The sequence below is a fragment of the Arvicola amphibius genome, chromosome 6 (assembly GCF_903992535.2).
Source record: "Arvicola amphibius chromosome 6, mArvAmp1.2, whole genome shotgun sequence".
NCBI lineage: Eukaryota > Metazoa > Chordata > Mammalia > Rodentia > Cricetidae > Arvicola > Arvicola amphibius.
The window spans coordinates 31,511,997-31,535,781 of record NC_052052.2 but is presented as its reverse complement, the minus strand read 5'-3'; the positions used below and the strand labels follow the sequence as shown (position 1 = coordinate 31,535,781).

General features: G+C 49.5%; 1 protein-coding gene across 1 annotated transcript in view; it reads left to right on the top strand.

Annotated features, from left to right (window-relative positions):
- The first annotated feature begins 18,555 nt into the window (after positions 1-18,555).
- The window catches only part of Slc2a1 (solute carrier family 2 member 1), a 28,797-nt gene continuing 23,567 nt past the window's right edge, over positions 18,556-23,785 (top strand). Inside the window, exon 1 of the mRNA XM_038333692.1 lies at positions 18,556-18,769. Coding sequence (XP_038189620.1) covers positions 18,752-18,769 — 18 coding nt within the window. The 5' untranslated portion in view covers positions 18,556-18,751. The remainder of the gene's footprint in view (positions 18,770-23,785) is intronic.

The window sequence follows — 23,785 nt, the reverse complement described above, 5'->3', positions numbered from 1 at the left end:
AAGCAGGAGGATCGTGAAATCAAGGCCAACAAGGGGTATATAGAGAAGTCCAGATCAGCCTTCATTATATAAGCAAGACCCTACCTGAAAAAGTAAATTAAAAATCAGGCAGTGGTGGTGCACATCTTTAATCCCAGCACTTGGGAAGCAGAGGCAAACAGATCTCTATGAGTTTGAGGCCAGCCTGGTCTCCAGAGCAAGTTCTAGAACAGCCAGGGCTACATAGAGAAACCCTGTCTCAAAATCTAAAATCAAATAAATAAATTTAAAAATTAAGTAAAATACTAATTAAATAGGAGCTGCAATAAAGAATGCCTTTTGTAGGTTCAGTAGACTGATAAGACTGAGAAAAGTATCTCTAAGCCTGAAAACAAACCAAGAGAATTCTTTTTCTTTTTTAGAGATGGGTCTCTTGAAGCCTATAATGGCCTCTGACTCACTACATAATTAAGAATAAATTTGAACTCTTGCTCTCCTACATCCTGCTCCCGAGCACTGGTATTGCAGGCGTGCACCACACTCGGCTCGGTAGGGACATTCAAAACTGAAATGTGAAGAGAAAGATTGCTGACAAACAGAATTTCCAGGGCTCCTGGGACCGCTGTTGGTACTAAGAGGAATGCTTGTTGCTTGAGAAGAATGCAAAGGAAGCCACATTTGAAGTGATAATGGCTCAGAACGTCACCAACTTGATGGCAAGCACAGCAAACCTGGGCAGAGCAGAGATGGCCAAGAAGGATAAATACAAAAGAAGAAAGAAAGAAAGAAAGAAAGGAAGGAAGGAAGGAAGGAAGGAAGGAAGGAAGGAAGGAAAAAAGGCAAAAATCTTTACATTCAGACATATGGTATTCAAGCTGCAGAAAACCAGAGGTCTATTTTTAAAATCTTGAAAGTAGAGAAGGTAAAACAAACACAGGAACAAAGAACCTAAGCCCACCCCCCACCTAAAAAAAAAAGAAGAAAAAAATTAAACATTTGAGAAAGAAAAAAAATCTCTCCAACCTAGTTTTCTTTTTTAAAAATAATTTATTTGTTTTTATTTTAGATGCATTGGTGTTTCGCCTACATGTATGTCTGTATGAGAGTGTCAGATCCTAGAACTGAAGTTACAGACAATTGTGAGCTGCCATATGAGTGCTGGGAACTGAACCCAGTCTTAGTGATCTTAACCACTGAGCTCAGTCTGGGCAGTGGTGGCGCATGTCTTTAATCCCAGCATTTAGGAAGCAGAGACAGGTGGATCTCTGTGAGTTTGAGGCCAGCCTCGAACACAGCAAGTTCCAGGACAGCCAGGGCTACACAAAGAAACCTTGTCTTAAAAAACAAGAACATAATGAGAAATTTAAAACATACTATTTAGATATCCACCTGTAAGAAGGAGCTGCATTTTGGGGAGACAGTACTTTGGTAACGGTTTTGAGTGGATGTCTCACAACAGATGTGGGAGAGTTAAAGCCTGAGAATACTCGAGCTCCTGAGGAACAAACTGAGAGGGGAGGAGAGGAGAAGAGATTAAGATGGAGAGAAAAGGAGCACAGATCTTCTAGGACCATCTGGATGACAGTATCTCTAGAACATTCTAAAACCTTTGTAGTCTACTCTTAATCATGGTTGGGAGTCAAAAAACAAAACCAACCAAACAAACAAAACTATAAAACAAAACACAAAAACAAAACAAAAAAAAGCAGAAAGAATGCTTGGGGGAGGATGGATTTGGGAGTGTGCACCTTCAATCCCAGCTCTGAGGGGGCAGAAGCAGGTGGATCTCTGAGTTCAAAGCCTGCTGCTTTACAAGTATAGTTCCAGGTCAGCCAGGGTTACACAGAGAAGCTGTGCTTGGAAAAAAACAAACAAATAAAAAAGAATGCTTGGGGGGGTGTGTGATACTTCTGTACAAAATTCGAGATCTAATTCCATCACATTGGGTCATTGTGGTCCAGAGCACAGTGGACGTGCTCTCTGGAGCGAGACTATATGGGGATGAGGCTGAGCCTCTTGGGATCTGGCAGGCTTCTCTCGGAGAAAGCAGAGTCTTCTCTCATGTTAATATACGTCATATGGTTTCAAGAGATTCCAGATGAGTCTGCCAGAAGCCTCCTCTAGAGGCACAGAGTACAAATCCAAACAACTGAACGCAGCCACCTTGGACCCTGAGGCATGAAGGAAAATTTCACTTCCATCTACAGGGACAAAAAGCTTCTCCTCAATAATCCCCTCTAGCTAATATTTAAGCTTTGATATTTTGTTGCTGTTGTTTTGAGACAGGGTTACTATGTAGCCCAGGCTGTCCTGGAATTCACCCTGTAGACCAGGCTGGCCTCCAACTCACAGAGATTCACCTGCCTCTGCCTCCCAGTGCTGGGATTAAAGGCGTGCGCCACTGTGCCCAGCTTATTTTTATTACGATTTTTTTTTTTAATTTTGGGCACTAATTTTTTTTTTAGTTAGGTCCTATGTTTAAGGTTTTAAAGGCCTAGGGTTCTGCAGTTCTTAAGTTCTCTGACTTTGAGAATCCAAGGTGTGTAGTGGTGCACGCCTTTAATCCCAGCACTCAGGAGGCAGACGCAGGTGAATCTCTGTGAGTTTGAGGTCAGCCTGGTCTACAGAGTTCTAGTGGGTTCTAGGACAGGTAGAGCTACTTAGTGAGTCTCTCTCTCTCTCTCTCTCTCTCTCTCTCTCTCTCTCTCTCTTTCTCTCTCTCTCAGACACACACACACACACACAAAGACAAACACAACAACAATAGAAGAAGAAACAGAAGAGAATCCAAGCGTATGTAGACATCTAAGCCCTGTCATTTTGTTGCATCTGCCACATCACGGCACTGTGCTGGGCACTTTCCATGTTTCAGTCTCGCTCAAACTTATGGGATAAACACTGTTGTCCCCGTGTCATTTCCCCAGTCCAGGTCCATTAATCGTCTGGAAACATTTATTTGTCAGAGAAAAATGTATAGTGCAATAAAAACAATTAAAAAATTGATAAAAAAATATGAGCTGCTTTTAGCAAAAAAAAAGTTTATTTATTTATTGTGTGTGTGTGTGTGTGTGTGTGTGTGCGCGCGCACTGGTGGAGCTCAGAGGACACATGGCAGCTGTGCTGGTTGTGCTCTTCTGTAATAGGTTGTGCTGTGTTGGATGTTTGTCTCCATCAACTGGGAATTCTTCTAGCACGCAGATTAAACTGGAGTCAGCCTGTAGAGCTAGCTCTCCGTCCCTGGACCTGAAAGTCAGGCAAGCTCACAAGGCATGGTTATTGTATGGATAACCAGTTGGCCAATGAGCTGCAGGAAATGAGCTCTGGTGCCCACCAAGGTCATCATCGTTGCATCAGAGGGGGATTGGCAAGGTGGGCATGTTCTTAAAGTCACCCAAGCAGGTAAAGCCAGCCAGAGTTTAGCCACACATGAGCCTGGAGTCAAGAGCAAGACAGACCTAAGTCCCAGGTCTGGAGCACATGGGAACTGGAATCCCAATGAGGAGCCTGAGGGGAGTTCATGAGGGTGGCCACAGAGTAAGAAAATGTGCCCAAATGCCCTAGGGATGAGTGACTCATCTTTGCAAGTAGCCATTAAAAGAAAAAAAAAGAGGAGGTCATTGCATACATACGTATGCAAAAGTCAGGTGTCCTCAGCCTTGTGCCTGAGTGTCTCACTTCAGTGACCCAACTGATATTATGACTGTGAAAGCCCCAGGCCTGACCTTTGCCCTGGTTCCCAGGTGTGGACTGCTGGGGACAATCCACAGGCACAGCTGCAAACACAGCTGCATCTACCTCCAAGTGTCTGCAAGCCCCAAAGTCCAGGAGTTCAGTTCCTGCTTGCCCAGCCACAGGCGGATACCCCTCTGCCTCAGTGGAGCCAGCTCTGCAGCCCAGCCACCCCTCCAGCGACAGCTCTCTCCAGGGGGACAGACCCCACACTGATGCTGTGTCTCGCCCTTTCCCCACCCAACTGCCACACGACTATTCTAGAGCGCAAAGCTGTTTTCTCTCCCTCTCTCTCTCTCTCTCTCTCTCTCTCTCTCTCTCTCTCTCTCTCTCTCTCTCTCTCTCTCTCTCTCTCTCTCTCTCTCTCTCTCTCTCACACACACACACACACACACACATACACACACACACACTCACACCCAGCTGCTACACACCCGTTCCTACAGTGGCACGCAGGGCCCTTCACCAGCTACCCGGCTGACTCAACCTCCACTCCCTCTGCACTCTTGAACCTCACCTGTGTTCTCTCCAAGGCAAATGCAAATGCCAGCTCACACCTTTGTGTCTTTGCCTTTCCTGTCCAAGTCCCCACTCGCTCTCCAATCAGCCTTCCATTGGTCACACCCTGGCTTTAGAAAGTTGTACACACGACACGACAGTGGCAATAAAGATGTCATTTCAGAGTTGCTCAGTCACACGGTTTCCCCAGGTGAGGACACATTGTCCTGCTAGCTGTATGTGTGTCTGGCTCTCAGTCCCTCTATGTCACGATGTGTCTGATGGAGGAAGGAAGGAAATGAATAAAAGGCGGCCGGGGGTCCCAGGTGACTGGAGGCAGAAGCAGAGTTGGGGGTTGGAGTGGACGAGGGACCCTGATGAAAGAAGAGACCAGACGAAGCACGAAGACACAGAGCCGGCTCCAGGAGGGAGGCAAGGAAGCTGCCCTGAGTGGCAGTCTCAGCTCTCTGCAGGGGTCCATCCTGTACCTGAGCTCTGTGCTCTTAAAATCCCCGGAATCCTGTCATTTCCTCGTGTTTGTTGTTTCAGCTACCCTGGGAGGAAGTGATCCTTGACCTCTGTCCTTGGGAAGAGCCACTCAGACCTTACCCAAGACAATTGTCTTTTGGGTGGGCTGGGGATGGAGAGTGGGCTGCACAATTTGCTCCAACCTAAGCACCAGGACCTCCTCGTCTGGGCCAGGGTATGGGAACCCAAAGGGGAGGCTTGAGCCAGAACAGAAAAGATTGGGGGAAAAAAAAAAAGGGATCAGGAAGCCTCAAGAAGTTGAGGCTGGACCAGTGGACCCTGAAGCAAATGTTTGACTCCCAGGGTGAGTTTCCCCTCCCAGCCTTCTTGTTCCTAGTCAGACTCTAGGTGACAAAGCATTTCAAGCTTAGAGGAGCTGAAGGAACAGGAGTGAACTGCGGTAGGCAGAAAGAGACCTATTTGCACCTCATTTACATGGCCTGAGAAAGGCCTGGTACCTGGTGGGATCCAGAAACAAGTGGAATAAAGGAAAAGCAGACTTCATCCTAGTGGACATAGGCTCTCCACAATGACGGTTGGTTCCTGGGTCTCACCTGAGAACTGTTGGCTCAGAAAGTTGACTGTTTGGACCAGGAACTGGTATTGTTGGAGACTGACCCAAACAACGCTGTTAGGTTGACAGCTCACAGTGCTCTGCCTAGGAGATGATATTCAGCTGCACCCTAGCCCCTCAGCAAGGCATTCCCGTGAGACCTGGCTGCAGTGGCTAGGTGCAGCCTTGACCCTCAGTGCCCCACGATTCCTCCTCATGATGTCTCCTTATTCCGTGAAACACGTTCAGATTCCCTCCCTTTTGCGGGGAGGGGTATTTGTTTTATTTGATTGGTTTTCTTTTCTTTTTTAAAAAAAGATTTATTTATTTTTATTTTATGTACATTGGTGTTTGACCCTCCTCTGTGTGAGGGTACCATATCCCCTGGAACAGTTGTGAGCTGCCACGTGACATGGATGCTGGGGAATTAAAGCTGGGTCCTCTGGAAGAGCACTCAGAACTCTTAACGGCTGAGCCATCTCTCCAGCCCTGTTTTCGTATTCTTAAGACAGGGTTTCTCTGTAAGGCCTCGGCTGTCCTGGAACTCACCCTATAGGCCAGGTTGGCCTTGAACTCAGAGATCCAGCTGCCTCTGCCCCCCTGAGTGCTGGGATTAACGGTGTGCGCCACCACCGTCCGGGCTTCAGGTTCCCTTCTTACCAATGTGTCACATAAGCTGTCTCTGCCTCCCACCCTTCCTCACCTGAGAACTTCCACGGGTTTGAGGCCCAGCTACAGTGCTGCCTTCTCAGGGCCGTCTTCCCCATCGCCCTACTGAGCAGAACTCTTCTTGTCACTGTGAGTCTCCTGGCACCTCTATCACCCTGGTCACACAGCATCTGCCACTCGCTTGCCTATTATTATTTAATGACACCAGTGCCAGACATTCAGCACACGTTGCTTTGCATAAGCCTCCCTAGGACCCCTTGAGATGGCTGACAAGGACACAAGGACAGCTGTGGTGACGGCAGTGAGAAGCAGCGATGAGAGGGAGGAGGACAGTAAAACCAGGTAAAGAGTCTGCTGGACCCCCTCATCCTCCCAACACGCCTTTGATATGGGACTTGTTTGGTTATCCGATAAGGACACTGAGACCTACAGGGGTGAATTCATTTGTCCCAGACCACATAGTAGGTAGGAAACCCAGGACCTAACCCAGGCCACTGGATCTTCATTCTTTGACGGATGGAAACAGTGAAGTGCATGGAGACCATTAGCCCAAACTCGACATCTTCATTCCAGAACCTCTGACCCTGGGGCTGCACACTCCCAAACGGCCCCCACTTAAACCCTTGCGAAGTTACCCTGGGCTGACCCCCTTGCCTATTCGGGTTCCCTTCTGCTCTCTTCCCACAACCCCCAGGGACTTGCCGCCTCCTTTTCTAGGCCTGCTTCCCCTCTGACCTCACTCCCTACTCATCCTGCCCCACCTTGATTCCCTGGAAGTGAGGCCAGCCAGGCCTGGAGGAGGTCACTGCTTCCTAGGCAGGCGGGGATCCAGAAACACTCAAGCTTTTTCCTGAGTTTCCTAGCCTGCGTTCCACACTGAGCCTGTCGAGACAAGGAAAAGCACCTGCCTTTTCTCCTCCCCCGCCTCAGTTTCTCCACGGGAAAGGTGGAGAATGGCCCTGCGCTGCTACCTGCCAGGACCGAGACCGAGCATGGTTAGGATACATGCTAATGGTCCCACTCTAACTGCCTCATTCTTGGGCAATGATTTAGAGAGTAGGGGGTCCTGAGTCAGCCGGGAAACCCTGGACATTTATCTAACCTTGTTGGTGCCCTTCTGGACCTCATCTAGTAAACAGGAATCCTAGCAGTATACTCTGTACACTGCAAGACCTGAAGCAAGGCCACGCAGTTAAAGGTCATTAACCCCGGGGCAGGACTCCATTAGCAGCTAGTGTGGCAAGTATCAGCGAAGCCTTGCCTTTCTCTGTGGAATGCAGGGACTTCATGGGGCAGCTTGTCAGACTCTTGTCTGGTCTCCAGGGTGGGTTCCCAGTCCAGCCATCATACCACACCCACTGAGAATGACATCTGTAACTCGACTTCACCACCCAGTGGGTCTTGTTGTGCCAAAGCTGATCTTGAATGCTGTGATGGTGCCCAGCCCCTCCCCCACCTCTGTTTTGGGTTTGTGTTTCGAGGTGGTGTGTCAAGTAGCCAGGAGGGAGTTGAATTCAGTACATAGCTGAGGATGACCTTGAATTCCTGCTTTCACCTGAGTGCTGTATTAGAGGTGTGCTCGTTACCAGTTTCTTCACTTTCTCCCTTGATCAGATCAGCCAATCATGCAAAGCCAGATGGCTTTTTTCTGATAAGTCTGAGTTCATCACCAGCTCTGCTGCTCATTCCCAAGGGAGCTCACATGAGCCACTTCTCTTTTCTGGGTCTCACGTTGCTCAACTGTAAAGGGGGCAGGACGCTCCCAGGCGTTGAGGGTTTTTAAGAGGATCACAAGTGTCAGGCAACAGAAGTACATCTCAGACCCCGAAACTCTCGTCCCTTCTTCTCTAGATGAAGACACATCTTTCGTCATCTGTGTCTGTCATCTGTGTGTGTGTGTGTGTGTGTGTGTACATGTGCATGCCCATGACACACATGTGGCATTTAGAGGACATGGTTCAGGAATGGTTTCCTCCCTCTATGTTGGGTCCTGGGGACTATACTCAGGTCATCAGTTTTGACTGAAGTGCTGTCTAGCTGGCCTCAGTCCCATGGTTCATTCCATAGTCCGAAGAAGCCAGCAGAGTTCAGGAGTCTGCTTGCACTCGGAAAGGCAACTCCCAGGGCAGTAGGTGTTCGTCACTTTGTTTTTGTCTTGCCAGGGCTCCTCTCATGCCAGGAAAATCTGCCACCCAGCCACATCTTCAGCAGAGCCCATGAGTTTCTGAGGATAAGATTTATCCCAGGGCTTCACCTTATATGACTCTTGTTATACCCTCTTCAGTAATGGCCAGGCCCAGCTACAGCCCAGATCCTCCAGACTAGGTCAGAGGGAACAATCACAACAGGACAGGTGTGGCAGGTGAGGCCACATGCCCTGTTCCCACCAGAAAGTCCACAGATACAGGACAGGAAATCAGTGGGCTTGTCCCAATAGCTGGCACTACGAAGACAGTGACCTTAGACCCACTGCCAGGAGCTTGGCTGTCAGCACGGAGCGCTGATTTCCCAGTCTGTCCCTGTATCTTGTGCTTGCTCTCACTGTCTCTAAGTTAAAACCAAGTACTCTTGCTTATTTCCAGCTTGCCTACCCAGAGCTGATCACCAACTCACCAAACTGCATTTGGCTCAGAGCCACTTTGAATCTTCTCTCTCTTTAGAATAATAAGACACCATTTCTCATGGACCCAGTCGTCAAAGACTTAAAGGACACTTAGGATTGATGCATACTGTGAACGAGCAGTATCCCTGTTAGGGTTTCTGTGGCTCTGATAAATCACCATGTGCGAGGAAGAGATGAAGTCCTGAGTGGATGTGTTGTTGACATGAGCACAGCCATTATGAGGACCCCAGTGCTTCAGACTCATAGACAGATGGCAAAGCCTTCCTCTGGCCCAAGGATGAGCGCTATGGACAACTGGCCAGCCTGTATAGAGTGTATCAGCCACAGCTTCCTCCTCCGGGATGATGCACCTGAGGCAGCCCCTACAGAGACCATCTCCTGAAACCCACCTCCTCGATTCAGAGGGATAAAATAAAGGTGTCAGTTTCTGGGTTGTTGCTGGTAGGGGTGATGTGATTTCATCAGAACTCACAACCCACCCCATCCCAGATTTTCTGTATGTGTGTCCGTCCTTTCTTCATCCCGCCATCACCCCTGACAGGCTTCCAGGACCTGATCATGACCAAAAGCAACTTGGGGAGAAAAGGGTTTATTTATTTATTTGACAATTCTCAGATCATACTCCATCACTGAGGGAAGTCAGGGCAGGAACTCAAGGCAGGAATCTGTAAGCAGACACTGAAACAGAAGCCAGGGAAGAATGCCGTTTACTGGCTTGCTCCCTAAAGCATGTTCAGCCTGCTTTCTTATCTACCCTAGGACCACCTGCCCAGGGTTGGTACCACTCCTGCTGGGCCTTTCCGTATCAGTCATTAGTCAAAAAAAATGCTGGAAGGTCATGGCGGTGTGGCCCTTTAATCCCAGCACTCTGGAGGCAGAGGCAGGTGGCTCTCTGAAACTTCAAGGCCACCCTGGTCTATAGAGTGAGTCCCCAGAACAACCAGGGCTACATTCCTGTCTCAAAAAAAAAAAAAAAATCTCGGGCTGGAGAGATGGCTCAGTGGTTAAGAGCACCACTTGCTCATCTAAAGGTTCTGAGTTCAATTCCCAGCAACCACATGGTGGCTCACAACCATCTGTAAAGAGATCTGCTGCTCTTTTCTGGCCTGCAGGCATGCATGTAGGCAGAATACTGTATAGACAATAAATAAATAAATCTTTTTTTTAAAAAAAAATCTCTACAGACTTGTCTATAAGTCAATACTTATGAAGACATTTTCTCAGTTTAGAGTCCTCTACCCAGATAACTCTAGCTTGTGTCAAGTTGACAAACAACAACAACAACATAGGACAGGCAGGCGGTGGCAAACTGGAGCTATGACACCTGGGCGTCTTCACTCTCGAATCCACCATGCAGCAAGTCAGATCTGAAGGAAAGCTCATACTTCAGCAGGCAGAAGAACGAGATGTAAAAAATGAAAATCAGGTTTTGAGACAAGGTTTTACCTTGTAGCCCTGGCCCACCTCAAGCTTTCCACAATCCTCCTGCCTCGAGCATTAGGATTGCAAGTATAAGCCACCACATCCTGAAAAACGTATAATTCTTGAAGCATGATATGTCAAAATCTTAAAAATTACTCTTATCTTTTCACCTTGTAATTCCTCTCCTACAAAAATTTATGTTGGAATCTTTATATTTTCGTTTATAGAGTTATTTATAATTGTCTCCAGAGGAAAACTACCTAAAGTATTTCAGTGGAGCCTAAATTCAACCAATAGGCTGTCAGTAGTCAAAAACTATGTTGGCTCTGATGCGGTGGCCCGGGGCTATAAATCCTAGCTCTTGGGAGCTAGAGTCTAGAAGGCCAGGAGTCCAACACAGCCTGGGCAATGTAAGATACTGTCTCAAAAATATATACATTGTGTTGGGAAATTTCTACTTGCAGGGACATGATCATTGGTCATTATTGGTCAAGTGGCAGCAATCTAAACCCAGAATGATCTACATTGATATGGCTGGCCAATAAACCAATAAGTTTATCACATTGGGCCTTGTCTTCCTAACATGCAGCTGCCAGGCTACAAGGAAGCGGGCTATCCTGCAACAGAGGAGGATGCAATACACTGTAGAAAGATGGACCCAACCGTGTGTCTAGAAACACAGCTACATGAGTGACCTCTGCTGATGTCACGTGCAATCCTTGCTGTTTAAAGACACTAAGTTTGGAGCTGCTTCCTCTCCTGCCTTGTGGCTGAAGCAACACAGCTGTTGTCATGTCTAGTCTTCAGAGAGCATACAGACTTCTCCTGAAATGGCTTCAATGTCCCCACCCTTGTGAGCCACAGGGAGGCAGAGCTCTGAGCAACCCCAGTTTACTGGACCTACCCCGATTGTGCAGCTTTCACAATATACCAGCAGGAGCATAATAAATACACACACACACACACACTATATATATATATATATATATATATAGTGTGTGTGTGTCTTCATTTTCCTGTGAGGAAAAACATTACTCAATAGCTACTCAATTCCTGACAGAAAAAACAGAAAAATTATTTCAAAAGAAAACAAAACTATCTCTAGTTTTATGTCCCATAGGTAACTTCAGTTGACATCTAGCTTGTAGCTACCGAAAGCTAACTCTGAGGCACAGGTAGAGCTTCACTCTGTAACCCAGGCTGGCCTCAAACTAAGGACAATCCTCCTGCCTCGGTCTCCCAAATTCTGAGATTACAGGTGAGTAAACTACCCCTGGATTATTTACGTTTCATGTTGTTTTCTCAAGACAGGGTTTCTCTGTGTAGACCTTGCTGTCCTGGAACTCACTCTGTGGAGCAGGCTGGCCTTGAACCCGTAGATGTACCTGCCTCTGGCTCCTGAGTGCTGGGACTAAAGGAGTGCACCACCATGGCCTGGCTTGGATTATTTGTGTTTGAAATCATGACAAACTTACAGTTTTGTAACCTGTTTTTCTACTCCAGAATACCTTGGCTTCCTTTCCATGGCAGTACACATGTGCTCTGTGTGGCATGTGTCACCAGGTCCCGGCACAGAGAAGGCCTCTGTCTGCTGTGTTTGTGACTGGGAAAGGGGTCACCTGTGGCGATGTTTCCCATTATAAAGCTGAAGAGTCTGAGGGACAATGACTAGCCTGAAGTCACCCAGCAAACTCGTCAGGGTGCCCAGACTCAAGCAAATCTCCCTCCTTTTGAATCCCCAGCCACAGTAGTCACCCTGTCGTAGAAGCTAGACTGTCCTGGGTCTGGAATAGTCATTTCAAACTTCCATAAAGATGGGATCTCACTCTCCCCCTTCTACAGCATGAGTCAGCTCCCGCGTCAGGGTGAGTCATCCAGCTCTCCCTGAGGAACGTGCCTCTGATTGCCAGGACACATCCAGGTGGGGGGCTCTGGGGACAGCCAGGAAAGATGAACACGGGCTAACTTGCGATAATCTGCCCTGTTAGGGGTGAGTTATGTGTTTCTTTGGGGTCTAAATTGCTGCACAGTAGATTCTAGAAGTGAAGATGCCCATGTTTCATGTCTGCTATTTGCTGCTAAATTCCTCTCTCACCATGGCCTCCAGCAGCAGCTTAATGTCCCTGCTACAGCTTCCTCAACCTGCCTTACCTGCCCTGTAAAGGTGTCTGTGGCGGGGGGGGGGGGGCAGCTTTGTGGGAAGGTGTCTCGTTGGTTACAACAGCATGAAGCACATGCCCAGGCCACACCTCTGTAGAAGTCAGTTCTCAGAGCAAGCTAGCCAAGCCTGGCTGTCTGTCTTCCCATCAGCTCTGAGCTCCTCAGGCTGTCTTACTCATTGTTCCTCACACCCAATCTTTACGGAAGGCCTACTGTGTGCTAGGCCCAGGGCAAGACATAGAACCCACCTACCAGGGAAGGAGTAACGGGCCTAAAACAACCCCGCTGGCGATAAGACCAGACTTCCGACTCCTGGCACTCTGCTCTTCCTGAAGGCTTGAGGAACAGAGGTGTTGGGGCCACATCCAATCCTCTCTCCAACCTCAGAGGCCCCTAGGAAAAAACAACATATAGATATTGCAAGAGACAGAAGCCTGCACCCACCCCAGAAGTAAACAGGGTTTTGAGGATGTAAAAACCTGGATATAATGGCTACTGTTCTCCAGGTACTTGGATGGCGAGACCACGTATCAGCTGACAGCCTCTTTCTCATTCCATATCAGTTCTTCCGGTGGAGCTATTCCCATGATGTGTCTGGAAGACGCAGATCAGGTCACACACCCAAATCACACCGCGAAGCAGGTCTCCGAATCTTCTCCACACCTTGTCACCTCCACCTTCATTTAGCCTTCCTCTGTCACTCATTAAGCATTTATAGGTTATTTCCGGTGCCAACTAACTTGCTGGACAGAGGAAGCTGGAAGCACTAGAGTGCTTGCCCTAGGGAGGTAGTTATCGCAGGGGAAGATAAGGCCCAAATAATTGTAATCTGAGTGATTAGAACCAGGCCAGGCAAGTGCTTGGTTGGTACTGGGTCAGTGGCCCAGACAAGGTGCTGCTGGTCCAGTCTTTATTTATTTTAAAGATTCGTGTGTGAGTGTGGGAGTTACAGCACGCAGAGGTCAAAGGGCAACTTTTCCACAGTCCCATCTCTTCTTCTTCTCTCTCTCTCTCTCTCTCTCTCTCTCTCTCTCTCTCTCTCTCTCTCTCTCTCTCTCTCTCTCTCTGTCTCTCCCTCTCTCCCTCTCTCTCTCTGTGTGTATGTGATATATATATATATATATATATATATATAAAATAAATTTTGTTACTCTCTTCCCTTCTAACTTCCACCTTGCTTTTGAAGCAGGGTCTTTCTCTTGTTTCTGCCATTGTTTTGCCAGTGGGGGCTTCTGTCTCCACCTCCCATTCCATCTGGGTGTGCTGGGTTTACAGATGCAGCCTCTGGCTTTTTAAACAGGTTCTAGGGTTTGAACTCCAGCAAAGCCTTGCACAACAAGCCCTTTCATCCAGTGGGCCATCTTGCTGGCCCCATGGTTTTAAAACCTAGGTACCAAAAACTCATATTTACAACCTATAGGATTTGGGCAAATTTGTTGACTGTGTAGAGGTTTTCTTTTAACCTTTGGAAAACAGAGGGAGAAACATTCATCTCACAGAATTCCTGAGATTAAATCAACTGGGTTATTGTATTGTTTCATTTAACAAACTTACAAAAGAATCCAAGAGGTAGTGCTTCACTTGGAGGCTGAGGCAGGAAGATTATGAGTTTGACACAATGTAACTCTGGCTGAAAAACAAACTAACAAATGAAAAAGATTCAAAATAGTCTCTCTTCCTGTCCTTTCTTGGCGTGTGTACACGTATCTCTCTGTCTCTCTGTCCCCCTGTCTCTCTCCTTTCTCTTCTCTCTCTTTCCCTCTCCCTCTCCCTCTTCTTCTCCCTCTCTCTCTCTCTCTCTCTCTCTCTCTCTCTCTCTCCTGTAAGTAATAAATGTCCAGTTCTATGCCTGCAAAAAAAAAAAAAAAAAAAAAAACGAAAAAGAAAGCCGGGCGGTGGTGGTGCACGCCTTTAATCCCAGCACTCGGGAGGCAGAGGCAGGCCGATCTCTGTGAGTTCGAGACCAGCCTGGTCTACAAGAGCTAGTTCCAGGACAGGCTCCAAAAGCCACTGAGAAACCCTGTCTCGAAAAACAAAAAACAAAACAAAACAAAACAAAAAGAAAAAGAAAAAGATTCAAAATAAAACAGAAATATGTTAAGAGACCCAGTGTGTAGCAGCTATTGGTTTGGGATCTTGGGATACTAGAAGACACCAGCAGGGGACATTTCGCTAGAGCCGTGTAAAGGTTCTAAGTGAAAAGGAACAGAAGCCTGATATGTATTCTGGCAAATGCAGAAATTAGAAACACACACAGCTTGGTATTTTCACAAATGGAACACACCTGTGTACCCAGCAGCCCCATGAAGAGCATTATCACCAGAGTCAGGAATCAGGTGTGGCCAGATGACCCTTCCTTCCTTCCCAAGTAAAGTTCAAGGCAGGGGTGCCCCAAAACCCAGTTGTGAGGATAAACAAGAATCTTAATGCAATTTTTCACTCTAGTGCTAGGAAATCAAATCCAGGCTCGGCAGACACTCTACCACTGAGGTGCAGTCCCAGTCCTTAATGCCTTATTTATGAGAAATCAAAGCCAATATAAAAAAGAAAACTCCAGGATAACAAAGTATCAAAATTTTCAATAAAGATGGGATTGGTTACTGTGAGATGCTGAGTCATATAAAAGCTAAGGGCAAAGAGAAAAACACCAGGACTGCTGATTTGTTCTCTGCCTGCCTCACCCTGATTACCCAGCAGCCCCCCTCCCAGCGGAGCCCCTCCCTTCCAGACAGAACTGCTATCCAGAGCTGCTTCTGAGCTCAGGAATGTTTTGCGTGTTATGTGACTATAGGCACATACTTTTGCATATGGCCCTTCACGTGATGCCTGTAAGAGTTAGCCACATTGTCATATGTCACCAGAAAATGCTTAAAGCAAGGAGTGACTTTTTTGAGAGACAAAGGCCATGGCAAGTGTGAATGGCTCTCTATCTGATGAGGGGTAGGAGTGGAGAGGAAGTCAAGGAGGCAGAAGCCACAAAATTGGCTGGACTAGGGTAACCAGGGTGAAGAGTTTGGTGGCCGCCAGGTAGCTAGTAGGGCAGTTTGGAGGTACCATCTTTGGGGTACTTGGAGGACAGAGGGTGCAGTGATGAGTCCAGTTTTAAGCATGGTGAGTGTGCACACCTGTGGGACACCCAAAACACTCTCCTGGAGGCAGTTCTAGAGCTCGGCAAACAGTAGGGAAGGGTTCCTTCAGCATCCCCCTCCAGATCGATGAATGGTGGTGGCACTTACAGAGGGGCACACAAAAGGATAAGGAATAGGAGCAGGTGATTGGAGCACATGTGCAAATCAGAATAAAATATTAACACAGAGAAGCGTCCTGCGTGGCCCAGCTTGCCCTCTCGGAGTTCTATACTATACTTTCCTCCAGCACGGGAGGATTTGAGTTGCAAAACAACCTTCGGATTAGGGGTTCCCCATCCCAGTCCCTGCCTGCGCCCCTTGCATCAGCTGCCACTGATTCAGCAAAGCCTTTTCGCCTTACCAGGGACACTTGCCTTTAAAGGCAACAGAGCCTTTTCCGGGCTGTCTTACTCACTCCGTAGCCGCTAGGGCCCGCCCCGTAAAGCACCGCCCCCATTTCTAAGACTCCGGCCCCAGGCGTGCTGGCAGACACGCATCAGGCCGGCAGCTGCCCGCATCATTCTAAGCACCTTCCCTCTAATCCCGGGACCTCTTCCCCCCCCCCCCCCCCCCAGACTGGCTGGGGCTGGAGCAGCTTGGAAAGCAACCCAGAAAAGACTCCGTTCCTTTAAGGGCTGAAGTCAGCCTCCAGGGAACAAAGCTGCCAGTGTAGGCACCGGCTAGAGAGTCTCACCGGGTTGGGGGGAGGGGCGCTGTGGAACCCCACCTCCATCCCACATCCCCTTTAGGAGCTCAGGTAGGGGAGAGTTTGGAGATGCCCAGATGTCATTGGGTTCTTTCTCTCTGAAACTCTCTGTGGCTCCCCACTACCCATCCAATAAATAAAGCTCTGGCCTCTACCAGATGGCACCCAGGGAGGGGTCTTTGCAACTACCTCTTCAGCCTCATCTCCCTGTTCCCCCGCCTCCCCCCCCCAAATTCCTAAAAGCCAATCACACTACAAAGAGCCACTTCTCCTGGCTTCTGCCCACATCCTTCCCTCTGTGGCACGTCTTTCTGCCAAGGCTTTATACATCTCTTGGGTTTTTTTCTGGTGTTCTCTCCCTAGATAGGGTTAAATTCTGTTTCCAAGGACTGAGTCTCCAAGATAACAGCCCACCTAAGAATCTAACCTCTGATCCAGTGTCCATAGCTCCCAGTGAATTTGCCTCTAAACAGTAACCTCCAGGGGCCATAAAACATTTTCAGAAGAGGACAGAAGTGGAATTCCACGCAGACAATGGGATCTGTGTCTGGGCAGGTGAGATGAGGAAAAGCAAAGTTGTTTTCCTGACTACTCTGCTGTTCCGTGAGTGCCATGGCAACATGGGACTGGACCTGAAATGCTGACACAGGAGTCAGTGCAGTTTGATCAGGGTTCTGGTAGTTCAAGCCTTTAACCCAGTACTTGGTAAGCAAGTGGATCTCTGTGAATCTGAAGAATTCCAGGACAGCTGTCTCAAAAAAAAAAAAAAAAAAAAAAAAGAATTCATGCAATTTCTTTGACAGACCCTTATCCACCCCAGGAGGAGACTGTTAGACCCATTTTAGAGATGTGGGTTTTGAAGCTGAGGAGAGATGAGCTCAGATGTTTGGCAAGCAAATTGCAGAGCTGGGACTCTGAAGTCTGAAACTTGTGGTTCAGGGTACTGTCTAGAGATACTCTTTCTTTCTGAAATCAGTCTGTCTGCTGCCTTCGTACCTCCTCTTCCCTCTGTCAAGAATGGTTTTCCCATCTGGCCACCCATTGAGTTCCTATTCTACCTTCCAAACCCTGCTCTGCATCACCTCCCCCTTCCCAAAGAGCTATGTCCTGCCCCCCCCTCCCCAGTTCTTTCTGGAGACTTGCCCTATATTCTCCCTTGGCCATGTTTTATATCTCCCCCCCCCCCCCCGCCCCGCGTCCCTCTAGCTTGGGGACTCCCTGAAGAAGTAGGCTCTCCTGCCTCTGTCCCTGGGAACCTGATTAGCATAGGACCATGGCAGAGAAGAAGGTGACTGATTGGTGAGTGTGACTTGACTGAGAGACAGACATGTGCTCTTATGATGAGTGAGGTGGAGTTCCTGAACTGGTGCCCTAAGGAAGGGCCAGGATGAGCAGGCTCGGGCCTTGCTCCAGCCTGACATCGGATGTACTGAGGGAAAGAAAGGAACAGGGTCCAGGGTCAGAGGAAGTGAGTGCAGGACAGGTCTTGGAGACAGCAGGGGAAGAAAGAGGGTGAGGTGGTGTGCAAAGTGGGAGGAGGTGCTTTTCCTTTCAGAGACCCATGCCCAACCAGGGTGCCCCCTAGGCCAGCAACTGGCACACAGCTCAGCTCTCTGTCTCTGTTAACAGAAACTAACTTCTCCCAGATCCCTCCCTCAGCTGGACCTAGGTGAGAAGCTGGGACTGGAGGTCCCTCCATCGCCTCTAGAAAAGAAAACAGTGAAACTCCGAAGACCACAGTGCCGCCTCTATAGAGGCTGCGGCTACGGTACTCAGGAGCTCGCCTGTAATTCTGATAGCATAGGGTTTAAGAAGAATTCCATTTAATCCAAAAGAAAACTGTGGCTCACTGGCCTGGGGCTTGCCCGGGATCAGTTAGCGCCGGTTTATAGGTGAGCTGGTTCAATGACAAAGGTCTTCTGTGTCCTTAACCATTTAGGCACCCAGCCTCTCAGGTCTTAACACGTGTCACACAGAGTCCGATATAGAGGGAGGCGGTGGTTTTATAGCCTAGAGAAGCAGTGAGCAGGGTTTCTAGGAGCAAAAGAGGAGCTTGGGCTTTGGACTAGAAATACAGAGGACGGAGAGGGTAAAACCCTGCCTCGGAGTCAGACCTCCCGTGGTCTTTGTAATAAATTTAATGCCAATTTACACGTAACAGACGCGATGTAAACACACTCCAAATATTAACTCGCTTAATCTTCCTAACAACCCAAGAGGTTGTACTATTATCCCCAGTTTACCAAAGTTATCCGGCAGTCGAGTGAGGAAGCCGGAGTCCCGGCGGGGCAATACATCCCGGTACCAAGCGCTACCATTTTGCTAGCGGCCGCTGAGACTCAGAGAGGTGCAAGCACCAGCCCAGAGACACACAGCGAGCGCCCCCAACAGGTGCCCCGCGCGCCCGGGACCGGGGAATTGAGCATCCAAAGCCCGGGCTGCGGTCAGGAGCCCTTCGCCCCTCCCGAAAGAACCACGCCCCTCGGGACCCCGCCCCGGACGTGCTGCTCAGGCTCCACCCACTTCGGGCCCCTCCCCCGCAGCGCAGGCCAATGGCGACGGTCCTATAAAAGCTTGCTCGCGGGCTCCTGCTAGCAACTGAGTGGAGGAGTCGCTCGTGAGGTGTCCTGGTCTAAGCCAAGTGGTCCCAAGTGCGTGCGCCGAGGCGTGGAGATCCGGCGGGAGACGCAGAGTCAGAGCACGCCCTTTTCCCGTATCGCAGCCGGCACAGCTAGAGCCACGATCGCAGCGCGGCCATGGAGCCCAGCAGCAAGGTGAGGATAACGGGGCTGTGCGCCCCGGGCGGAGATGTGCTGCTCAGCGCCGGGCCCGGGAGCCCGTCCGAGGCCCCGCGCGCTTCACGCGGCCGCCCCGCGCTTCACGCGGTCGGGGCGGGGGCCGCGGATCAGGGGCCCAGGAACCGCACGTCGCACACGACCTCGGCGGCTCCTCCCGCGCGGGGGAGGGGGCCGGAACGCGGCGCCCATTGGCTAAGAGGGCCGAGCCCCCGGCCGGGCCCCGGCTGGGCGCGGAGGAGGCGGGACCCGCCCGGAGCCCGCGCCGCGCCCGGAACCCGGGCCTTGGGGGTGGCCAGGAGGAGAAGGCACTTCCTCCAGGCCTGGGTCGGGGGACTGCACGCTGCGCAGTCCTCCAGGGATGTGGGGCCTTTTCCCGAGGCTAGCCAATGTCTAGATAGGATCTCTCAGCACCTGTGAACAGGCTTGCCCCGCAGGGGGCCGATTTACTGTACCTCTCCAGGGTGTGCGACATTGTTTCTTTCCTGTCGCGCCTTTGCTTTGTGTAGAGTTTGTTCTAGTCGCTTTTTAAAACATTTGGATTTTCCCGTCTTAGTATAGGGAGGCCAAAGGATGCGCACCTTCACGCCCCCCCCCCTTCCCTTTTTAAAGCTGAGAACCGCGCGGACATGGGCTAAATCCCGGGCTGCCCTTACTGTGGGCAGTGAAGGCGTGTGATGGGACCCAGTAGTGTGAGCCCAGGCTCCCCCATGCCTGTTGAGCTCCTGTGATTTGTTCTTCAGCCCACGGACTTGAGCTGAGTGGTACGTAAAGGAAGCTCTAGTTAGCTCCCGATGGTCCTACTGACTGTCTTTGTAGAGCCACGATGATACGGTGTGACTTAGTAAAAACACAAAAAACGAAAGACTGAGGCCCAGAGTCTTTCAGAGGCCACTTAAACTGCTATCTTCGGTTTTTCCACATAGAACTTTTCTCTCCCGCTTCTTCAAAAGGAAGCAGTCAAAAGGACAGACCCGGGTCGATCTGTCCACCTTTTTTCCTTGGATTTTATTTTTATTTTGTTTTGGAGACAAGAGTCTTACTATGCAGCCCTGGCTGCCCTAGAACTCTATATAGACCAAGCTGGCCTCGAACTCAGATCCGCCTGCTTCTGCCTCCCAGGCACCACCACACTCGGCCAAATACTTATTTCTTGAGTGGATAAGGTGAATATTCTGAGTGCAGAAGAGTGAAGGCGAAAATCGTCCGCCGCTGGCTCATGGCTAAACTGCTTTTTCCATGTCGTTCTGTGCTTCCTCCCCAGGAACACACAGACGGAAGTAAGTTTCCTAAAGTCGCACAGATCCTAAGGTCTGAGCTCTTTTCACTAGTGTCTCTTGAACTGTGTGATGCTGGGAGAATTTGCTTAACTTCTCGGGCAGCCCTTGTGGTGTCTGGAGCAATGCTGGTTCCACCGGTAAACCGTGGACTACCTCCTTCCCGTGGTTTATATCTGGACTGATGAATCCATGCACTTGAACTGCTTATACCAATAGATTTTGTGCTTAAATAAAACGACGCTGGAAGCACAAAAGAGCAGCTGTAATTCTTTGGTTTTTTGAGGGAGGGTCCTGGAACTCACTATGTAGATCAGTGGACCAGACTGTCCTTGAACTCAGAGATTCACCTGCTTCTGCCTTCCAGTGCTGGAATTAAAGACACGCATTACCATGCCCAGTTTGGGTTTGTTTTAATTATCTTGTGTACATTCTCGGGGGGGGGGGGGGGGAGTCCTTTGGAGACTACTGATTTCTCAGTCAGGGCTGTAGCCTTTTGTGCTATACATTAAAACAGAATCCTGGAGAGCTGTTTAAATGTCCGGCATTTCTCTGATGCACTCCTCTAGTTATGAACTCCCGAGTGGGAAGCAGGGAGGGGCAAGCTCTCCTTGGCCAAGGGGGGTTCGCTTTCTCCGTGTTTCCCTTTTTGTGGCCATCCTGGCTAGGCTAACCCATAGGCTAGTCCCTGCTGCCCTTTTTGCTACTGGTAAGTCTCTTCACCCAACAGATGACATTAAAAAAAAAAAAAAAAAACACAGGGTTCTTCAGGATCCAGTGGTAGAAGAACGGAATTGAGACTCAGGATGAGGTTTTGAATCCTCATTGAGCTTAGTTGCCTCAGCTGCAGAGTGACGGCGGTTTTAATCACTGGAGGGCTAGAATTGAGCAGTGGGGGAGCCTAGAGAGATGGCTGACCCAGTGAAGGCACTTTACTGTCAGGCTGGAGGATCTTAGTTCATCCCTGGGATTCACATGGTAGAAGCAGAGAACCGATTCCTACACGTTGTTCTCTGACCTCCACATGCACACTGGCATGTGTTTCCGCCCTACACAAATAAGTAAGTAGATGTAACTTAAAAGTTAAAAAAAAAGCCAGTCAGGCTTGCAAGCGGATCTCTGAGCTTGATGCTGGCCTTGTGTATATGGTGACTTTCAGCTAGTAACTAAGGTTCTGTCCCTAAATAAATAAACAAATAAGTAGAATTTGGGGAGAACAAACCCAAAATATGTGTGCCAGTCCCTATAGTTGCTTCATAAGCCATCCTTGCTTTCTTGAATTCCCATGACAGGCTGGGCCCTGAGTAACCTTGAGTAACCTTCAGTCTCAGCTGAAGCCTGCATCCTGCCTGTGCTTTTTGGGGACCAGGATGTTGTTACTTAGGGGCCTCATTAAAGCTCTCATTGGTATGGAATCTGGTGTGTGGAGATAGCACGCACTGGGATGGGGGATGGGAGGGTGAGTGGTGCTCAGGGTGTCAGGCCCAGAGCTGAGCCATCTAGTGTGGCTGCCTGCCGTGCCCGGGGCTTCTGTTTCAGCTTTCTGCTGAGCACTTGGGTGAATAGGAAAGCACCTCCCAGTGCTGGGGGCATGCGCAGCTCAGGGGTAGAGCCTGAGGGTTTCATCCCTGTGATGGAACTTTCTCTTGAGATCCTCACTACCGCACTGTGGGGGAATGGGAGTCCATGATGACCTTAAAGTTCAGAGAAAAGTGACTTCGTCAAGGTTATGTGCTGAGTCTCCCCACCCCCACCCTCAAAAAACATGCTTCTAACCTTTGCAGGTAGCATGAAGATTAAGAGAACTCATCAAGAAGAGACCCAGACATGGTTTAGCCCTTCCTTTTTTTGTTTTTCAAGACAGGGTTTCTCTGTAGCTTTGGAGCCTGTCCTGGAACTAGCTCTGTAGATCAGGCTGGTCTCGAACTCAACAGACATCCGCCTGCCTTAGCCTCTCGAGTGCTGAGATTAAAGGCATGTGCCACCACCACCACCCAGCCTTAGCCCTCCCTTTTACAGAGGGGAAACTGAGGCTAGTAAAGTCCAAGACAAGACTGTCAAGATTTGAGGTGTTCGATGGGACCGATGGAATCCCCTCTCTTATCCCATGTTCTGTGCCCATCTCCCACTAGTCCCAAGTGGGCAGAAGTCCTCGGGCTTCAGGACTTCACGGCCATTTATGGGCACTGTAGGAGTGTAAAGCTTGCCTTAGATAGAAGTGTACACCTCTGTGAAGGAAGTAGCTTTCCTGGAACCTCGGTTTCTTTCTCTGGTAATTGTGGATAAGACTGTGTCCCATGTTCTCAACCAGGGAGGTGGCTGTTTTAAATGGAAAAATCTTTTTTTCTTGGCCAGCTTAGATATACAAACAATATAAACAGCCCCAAGACCATCCTTCTCCAGGGTTGAGCCACCCTTGGGTTCCGCCTTTCCTTGCCCCTCACTGGGTCAGCCCCAAATCCCCGCTAATCAGCTTGTGGCTTCAGAGAGCGCAGCTTTACCCTGTGCCTCCTACAGGCTATCAGGGCCGAAGATCTGCTCCAGCACCAAGGGTACAAACATCAAGCCCACCCCCACCTCCAGCTGGCTGGCAGAGCTAGGAGGCCTGGAACAAAGGGGAAAGTGTGCAGCGTTGGCTTGGGGCCCTGCAGCCTCACCCCTCACCTCTCTCCTGGGTACAGAGGTGACAAAGCCATTCAGTCTAGCAACCAGTGTCCCAGGATGGCGAGGCCAGGAGAGCTCCTGGCGGCCTCAACAGCCCAGGGAGGTTGTGTCCAGGCTGGCCCAAAACAAATCTCCAATTGTTACCTCCCTCCCGGGGAGGGGTGGAGTGGAGCCTGAGGCTCTGTCATTCAGCCATGGAGCCTTGGCAGTAGCGAATACATAAACTTGAGATTTTGCAGTAACTGAGCCAGGGGCTCCTGGGCCTCGAACCTGGCTTTTGCTTGGTCAAGGCTTCAACACCCAGAAAAGGCAGAGCATTCTTGCCAGGCCCTCATCAACGAAGGCTTTAACTATCTTGGCATTTGCTGGATAGAACATCTGTCCAAACTGTTTAATTCACAGCTCATGTCCCCTGTCCTGAAATTGGGAGTGTCCGGGGAAGGGATACTCAGAAACTGCTTTATTACTGTATCATATGTCCCCAGCCTATGCTCACCAGGTTTGTTAGATGTGGGCCACCTTGTGCAGCAAGCTTGAAGAGTGCCCGATCTCTGGTCTGTCTTCACAGCGAAGTATGTGCTGGGGCCAGGTGTCTGGAAGGCCCTCTGCTGGAGGGGGCGGGACTTTCTTGGGGTGGGGTACCTGGCTAAAGGGAAGAAGAAAACAGTGCCTCTTGAACATCAAGCTGTGACTGTCCTCCTGACCTGAGCCATGGCTTCCTGCTCAGCTTTTCTGGTGTGGCTTTGAGTGGTTCTCCAGGATCCTAACCTCATCTCCCTACCACAGCTTTGGGTACTGCCTATGGTGGCCACTTTAGTCATGTGACTGGCATGGTGTGTCAGTCCTCAGCATCAGTTCGCTGGATAGTACTGCTAGCTGCTGAGGGGATTTCCTTCAGTTGGGCACTGGCTTAATGGCTCGGTAGGCAGCTTTGCCATTAGCATTGTGGGCTGCATCATTGTGCTAGCCCTGAACCGTGTGACCATAGTCAATCTTCAACCTCACCCAGACACTTGGTCTCTGGTTCGGGACCACCATTTTCTTCTCCATAAAG